Genomic DNA, 7,592 nt, shown 5'->3' with positions numbered 1-7,592 from the left:
ATAGATGAGACTCAAGGGTTTGCCTCCACACCTCTAATTTGTCACTCACACCCCCTCGAGTCTCATCTATTAAAACTACATCGTCTGCAAAAAGCATACACCACGGCACCTCCCCTTGAATACGCCGCGTCAACACATCCATCACCACTGCAAACAAAAAGGGACTAAGAGTAGATCACTGATGCAACCCTGTTCGGACCGTGAAATGCTCTGAGTCCCCTCCCGCCGTCCTCACCTTAGTTTTCGCTCCATCATACATATCCTTGATTGCTCTGATATATGCCAGCGGTACTCCACTCACCTCCAAGCATCTCCAAAGCACCTCCCTGGGGACTTTGTCATAGTCCTTCTCCAGGTCGATAAACACCATGTGCAGATCCTTCTTCCTCTCCCTATACTGTTCCACCAACCTCCGTACCAGGTAAATTGCCTCCGTCGTCGAGCGGCCAGGCATAAATCCAAACTGGATTGAAATCTGAGTTGAATAAGTCTGTGAGATTTCAGTCTCCAAGAACATTGATGGAAGACTATAAGTTAACAAGATTGCAAGATGGGGTATTTCAAGCTCAAGCTAGTTCTTGGGGTTTGAAAAATGGTGGGAGAATACAAGGCCCTATACTACCTACTCTTTCATATTCTAAACCACTTGTGTTCCAAAGACCAGTAGGAGCGAGCACTACTTTTAACAAAGTAAGGGAAGGCTACACTAACAAGAATTTCAAAACAAATGGCAATATCACTGGAAGGAGGTTAACATCTACAGAAATGAATGAAAAAAGGGCTAAAGGCTTATGTTTTTTCTGTGATGAGAAATATGAATTGGGACATAAGTGTGCCTCTAAGAAGCAACTTTACTTGATTGATGTGATGGATGAGGATGCAAGGGATGAATTAGAAGGTAATGATGCTGCCCATGAGATTATCTTGGACCAAGATGAGTTGATAACTATCTCATTACAAGCCTTTACTGGTGTGAATGGCTATCAGACTATCAACCTCTGCAAGTTTAAATTGATACTGGTAGCACACACAACTTTATAGATCAAAACATTGCCAAGAAGTTAAGATGTCAAGCTAATAGTATAATGGAGCATGCTGTCAGTGTGGCTGATGGGAGGAACAATTTGCAAGAATCTGCAGTGGCTTTTGCAAGGAACTACTTTTTCCTCCGATTTTTTACTACTTCCTCTTGGAAATGTAATTATTACAAGTATGCAATTTGGAGTATAAAGAAGAGAAGAAATCAAGAATTCGAGCTGAGCTGGCGTTGATTAGTTAAAACTGTTAAAAATGATAGTTGTAGTTTAAAGTTCTATTTTTACTGTAGCTGTACTGTAGCGGTGTCCCAAAGTTAAGGCAGTTACAACTATCCAATTAAGAGTTTGAGCTATAAAAATAGTTGCACTGATTGTGATATTCATTGAATAACAACATTTCTCCTTTCTCTCTCTTAAATTCTCCTCTTCTTAGCTAAGTTCTTGGATTTTCCCTGATTTCCATATTTTCGAAGATAATTCCTAGAACTAGTCCACAATTGGCATTCGATTATCAATTGTGCATCAATCATTCAATTGCATCTCCCAATTGGAACTTCTAAATTAATTAGGCCTTATTCTCCCTTTTCTAATGTCTACCGAATCTACGGGTTTCTCTCTTATTTATATTCTTTCACCCTCCTTAGAATTCTTGATAATTTGTGTTGCTTCTTTGACAAATGATGATCAAGATCTCACTGTAAAAACTCCTTTGCAGTGACGTCTCCATAAAAGGTATCATCAGTACTGGATAGTTGCTGATAAATGTTCAGGAGATTGAAAAATTAAGCAAGCCTAATCACCTCCCACTCATTGAAATTCTAAATTTATGCTGCAAATACTATTACGTCTTCTATCAGCTAAAGAAGATTAGTTGTTTACTGCCTAAGTAAATACTCTGGAATTAACTCCAAAGATCTACTAGCCACCCCGTTGTCCAACCAAATGAGATATTGTTTTCCTTTCTAGACCTGAACAGAGAAAGTTGTTTTCCCCCTTAAACGTACATGTATATAGTGATTCGCAAGAATTTTTTTTTCCTATTTAGTTGTTTTGATACAAGACTAACGATATCTCAAAGAGTTATTTCTTTTCTATTTATACCTATTTATTTAACCTTTAATTGAAGCATGATTTAGTGTGCACAAATGGAAGAGACACAAGACACATGTTTATATTGCATACTTTGACCTTAAATCACTGAAAGTGGAGGATAGTATCCCCGTGTTAATCGTCACTTACTTTTGTGCAGGCAGGCGAAAAACAACACGACAATAGTTGTGTTAGTTCAGAATCTACTGGTAAGTCAGCACCAGCTGCAGTTCCTCTCAATGCATCAGACAAGAGGGATGAAACAACGCATGAGACAACTCAAAAGGAGGAGATTGCATGTAATAGAGAAAACCCTATGATGGATCCATATGGGGTCCCCTGCATGGTGGAGATATTTCATTTCCTGTGTTCTCTTCTGAATGTGATGGAGTCCATTGAAATTGGTTCTAGATCCAACCCTATAGCATATGATGAAGACGTTCCCTTGTTTGCATTGGGTTTAGTTAATTCAGCCATAGAAGTAAGTGGTGCTTCTTCTGGAAATCATCCTGAGTTATTGGCTCTTATACAGAAGGACCTGTTCCACAATCTGATGCGTTTTGGCTTGTCTATGAGTCCTTTAATTCTTTCAACAGTTTGTAGCATTGTTCTAAATTTGTATCATCATATGCGTATCAAGTTAAAGCTGCAGCTTGAAGCTTTCTTCTCTGGTGTGCTATTGAGGATTGCCCAAAGCAAGCATGGAGCTTCTTATCAACAGCAAGAGGTTGCCATAGAAACTCTTGTTGACTTCTGCAGGCAGCCCATGTTCATGCCTGAGATGTATGCAAATTTTGATTGTGACATATCTTGCAGTGATGTATTTGAAGACCTTGCAAACCTGTTGTCCAAAAGTTCCTTTCCGGTCAACATTCCACTATCAGCTTTAAATACGCTTGCTTTGGATGGTCTAATTGCCATGATGCAGGGTTTGGCCGAGAGAATAAGCCAAGATTCATTTGTTTCTGAACAAGCTTCAATAGATCTGGGTGAATATAGACCATTTTGGGCAGAGATATGCAAGGACTACAGTGATCCTAATCATTGGGTTCCATTTGTTCGTAAGATGAAGCTCATAAAGAGGAAATTGTTGATTGGAGTTGATTACTTTAACCGAGATCCAAAAAAGTGTATGGAATTTCTCCAAGGAATGCATTTGTTACCTGAGAAATGCGACCCAAGAAGTGTAGCATGCTTTTTCAGGTATATGACTGGCTTAGATAAGAATCTTATCGGGGATTTTCTAGGAAGTCATGAAGATTTCTATATTGAAGTCCTTCAGGAATTTGCTGGAACATTTGATTTTTGGGACATGAACTTAGATATAGCTTTGCGGATCTTCTTAGAAACTTTCAGATTGCCTGGGGAGTCGCAGAAAATACAGAGGGTGCTTGAGGCATTTGCTGAGAGATATTACGAGCAGTCTCAAAATATTCTGGCCGACAAAGATGCTGCACTATTGTTGTCATATTCAATTACTATGCTTAACACAGATCAACACAATGCACAGGTAAAAAAGAAGATGACAGAGGAAGATTTCATCCACAACAACCGAAGGATAAATGGAGGAAATGACCTCCCTCGGGAATTTTTGTCCTAGCTTTACCACTCCATCTGTGAGGATGAGATCCGGATTGTCCCAGATCGGGGTGCTCGTATTCCAATGATGGCACCTAGCCATTGGATTGGTCTAGTTCATAAATCAAGGCAAACTTCCCCATATATTGTCTGTGATCCAGGTCCTTATCTTGATTATGATATGTTTGCTATGTTGTCTGGTCCTGCGATTGCTGCCATCTCTGTGGTTTTTGATAATGTGGAGCAAGAGGATGTTTGGAAAATATGTATCAATGGATTACTTGCCATTGCCAAAATTGCAGCTGCCTATAGCTCCGATGATGTGTTAAATGATTTGGTTGTATCTCTTTGCAAGTTCACTACCCTTTTGCCTCCATCTTATGCTGATGAATTTACTGCTGCATTTGCGGAAGATGGTAAAGCTAGATTGGCCACATTAGCAGTTTTCACAATAGCAAACAAATATGGAGACCACATTCGCTCTGGTTGGAAGAACATCCTAGACTGCATTTTGAGTTTGCACAAATTGGGCCTTCTCCCCACACGTCTCTTTAGTGATGCTGCTGATGACTTAGAGTCTACTGCTGATGCAGACACTAGGAGACCTACTGCACTTTCTCCATCACCATCTCGTTTTCCTTCATTGGCTCCATCAAGGAAATCATCTGGCTTAATGGGAGTATTTAGCCAACTATTATATCTTGATGAAGAACCTGCACCACAGCCAACTGAACAACAGCTTGCCGCACGTCAGCAGACTCTTCAGACAATTCAGAGTTGTCACATTGATAGCATCTTTGCCGAGAGTAAATTTTTGCAAGCAGAGTCCCTGTTACAGCTTGTTCGGGCCCTTGTGTTGGCAGCAGGCAAGCCTCGCAAAGGAAATAACTATCTGGAAGATGAAGTGACTGCAGTATTTTGTCTAGAGTTGCTTATTGCTATCACAATAAATAACCGGGACAGAATAATGCTTCTTTGGCAGGTTGTCTATGATTACATAGCAAGTGTCGTCCATTTAACAACAATGCCGTCTACTTTGGTTGAGAAGACTGTGTTTGGTCTGCTCCGCATATGCCAAAGGTTGCTCCCATACAAGGAAAATCTGACAGATGAACTTCTCAAGTCTCTGCAACTTATCTTAAAGCTTGATGCTCGGGTTGCTGATGCATTTCTTGAACAGATAACCCGGGAAGTTATGCACCTTGTCAAAGCAAATGCTATGCTGATACGATCTCATATAGGCTGGCGAACAGTTATATCTCTGCTTTCTTTTACTGCTCGGCATCCAGAAGCATCTGAAACAGGATTTAAGGCACTATCATTTATCATGGCCGATGGGGCGCACCTCTTGCCTGCTAATTACGTCCTTTGTTTGAATGTGGCGGCACAGTTTGCTGATTGCCATGTTGGGAATATTGATCAATCTATGAGATCTTTAGACCTGATGGCTGGATCACTTATCTCTCTTATTAGATGGTCTCACAAGGCGAAGGAAGCACTTGGGCAGGAGGCTGCTATAAAAATGACGCAGGATATAACAGAAATGTGGCTCAGGCTGATACAGGGACTGCGAAAATTTTGTAAAGACCGGAGAGATGAAGTAAGAGATCATGCCATCTTGATGCTGCAGAGGTGCTTGACTGGAGCTGATAGGATCCATATCCCCGAAGATTTGTGGTTGCAATGTTTTGATCAGGTGATATTTACATTACTGGATGAATTGCTCAATCTTGCCCAGCCGAGCTTTCTGAAGGATTATAGGAACACTGAAGGAGCAATAGTTTTGGCACTGAAACTCATGTTCAAAGTTTTTTTACAGTCTTTGCATCATCTCTCTCGGTCGATATCCTTCTGCAAACTATGGTTAGGGGTATTGAGTCTAACAGAGAGATGCATGAAGGTGAAATTTAAAGGGAAAAGGAGTGAGAAAATCCCTGAACTCATTTCCGAGCTCCTAAAGAACATTCTATTTGTCATGAAAACAAGTGGAATTCTGGGGCCAAGTAATCCTGTAGGAGGGGACAGTTTCTGGAAGTTAACATGGTTGAATGTCCACAAAATATGCCCATCCCTTCAGTCAGAAGTTTTTCCCACAAATGAATTAGAGAAGTTGAAAAAACAGCATATCCAAGCAGATCGTAGTCCCCTGGCAGAGGGAAATGTTATTGTCTCTCCTGGTAATAGCACAGCTTGAAGATAAAGTTCCCATCGGGGTGGCCTTCGTACAGTGAAACTGACATATTCTTGGTAAGCACCATCATTAGCACAAGCAAATGATGAATTTTGCAGCTGAAAACCGGTTAAGCTTAATTGATTTATTGAAGCACCATTGGGGAGCTGAGTAGCAAATCTGAATTCAGCTTTACGGTGCTTTCTTTCCACTCTTCAAAATTGCAGCTTTGTGGGCTGTCGGGAGAAGATTAAAAAAGGGGTTACTTCGATGAAATTTTGTGCCTCCATCACGGTTCCTATTCACTTGAGTCTGATAATAGTTACCATTTTGGCTGTACAATACTAGCATACTAGTACAAAATAGGATTGATAGCATGAAAGGTTTCAATCAGGTTGATGCACAGTTTTCTCGAAATAATATGTAGCGATTAAATAGGGTTGGGACTAAGGTGCTTACCATCCGAGCAACTCCCTTTCGTCATGTTGTTGCAATTAACTAATAAGTTTCATCCCCAATTTTGAGTCAGCTGAATTTTCCAACCCTTATTCTTACTGGTGCCTTCCATCAGTAAAAAGATTTAGTACTCTTGTTCTTACTTGGGAAAATCACTAACCATACATATTACTTTTATATAAGACCTCATATTACTCGATTCATAGATACTTTTACTTATTTACTAAGCATAAAAATAATTTCGAAATATAACATATTTGGACTTTAAACATACCCATGATTTTATGCCCAAGTTTTGGAAGAGAAAATCTGATTTTTGTAAACTGATTTCAGTACTCTTCATTAAATTTCTTTTTAATTTCAAATGTTCCGCTCCGCAATGTTGTTATAAGGTGCGATTTGTCATGCCCCCAGCCCAGCAGGTGCGAACAAGAAAGATCTGTGAAAACAGATATCGGAGTCAATACAAATCTACTATATTCACTGTGCAAAATTGTATTACTGATAAACTGTATATGTTTAATAAGCCGTCTGTATTGACCAACTTGGTCGGGATAGGCCCCACTTACTCAACTGTAATATATAGCCAAGACGATAAGACATCTTATGGCTCCAGATAGAGGCTATGAAGCTCACCAAAAATTAGCTGAAATGGCAACTGTGCCTTACTGAGCATATCTGTTGTCATGTGAACCTGACCCTATATTCCCCAAATGTAGGGATGCCAGTACATATACAACATGTACTGGCATATAAAGCAGACAAAAGACAACTGTGCCTTACTGAGTACATATACAACATGTACTCATATGTAAAGCAGACAAAATAATAGGTAGTCAAGTAAGAATGCTCAAATGAATCAGATTTCAAAAAATGAACCAATCATGAGCATATAAGCATGAAAAGTAAAATCGTAACATGTATTAACTTTGGCAATTTTTCATATAACATCTGTAAGTTTTTAGTTTTAAATGAACGATCCCTTGAAATTTCCTTGGTGATGTTCTACTTTTATTTATAACACAAGTGTACAAGTAATCACACGTAGTCCCAAGATGGCTTCCGTAGGCGGCCCATGAATCCAAGGCACATGTTGCCAATTTCACAAATATGTATATTTAAATTACACAAAACCACAAATCTAAAAGAGCTTATTATCTAAAAGCGCTTACCTTTTAAATAATTATTTAAAATTTAAAATTTTATATTTTACTCTTGATACATATGAACAAAATCCCACCCTACTTTTACTCCACAATTAA

The 7,592-nt window shown here is 39.4% G+C and overlaps 1 protein-coding gene and 1 long non-coding RNA gene across 4 annotated transcripts in view; one reads left to right on the top strand and one right to left on the bottom strand.

Annotated features, from left to right (window-relative positions):
* Positions 1-6,100, top strand: part of LOC107858761 (ARF guanine-nucleotide exchange factor GNOM-like) — a 14,542-nt gene extending 8,442 nt beyond the window's left edge. Inside the window, 1 exon segment of the mRNA XM_016703539.2 lies at positions 2,287-6,100. Within this exon segment, the coding sequence (XP_016559025.2) occupies positions 2,287-5,898 (3,612 nt within the window). The 3' untranslated portion in view covers positions 5,899-6,100.
* On the bottom strand, positions 5,968-7,239 carry LOC124895903. Of its 3 annotated transcripts, XR_007052067.1 has the most exons (4): positions 6,900-7,235; positions 6,605-6,769; positions 6,334-6,435; positions 5,968-6,110 (listed from the first exon to the last, which is right to left on the bottom strand). It is a non-coding gene; the product is annotated as an uncharacterized LOC124895903 (long non-coding RNA). The 3 variants fall into 3 exon arrangements; XR_007052066.1 differs by having other exon boundaries at positions 6,334-6,769; positions 6,905-7,239; XR_007052065.1 differs by having other exon boundaries at positions 6,334-6,769; positions 6,900-7,238.
* Between the last annotated feature and the right edge of the window lie 353 nt (positions 7,240-7,592).

Source organism: Capsicum annuum, chromosome 2, assembly GCF_002878395.1.
Source record: "Capsicum annuum cultivar UCD-10X-F1 chromosome 2, UCD10Xv1.1, whole genome shotgun sequence".
NCBI lineage: Eukaryota > Viridiplantae > Streptophyta > Magnoliopsida > Solanales > Solanaceae > Capsicum > Capsicum annuum.
The sequence above is the reverse complement of the archived record's forward strand: the minus strand, read 5'-3'. Positions and strand labels throughout refer to the sequence as shown.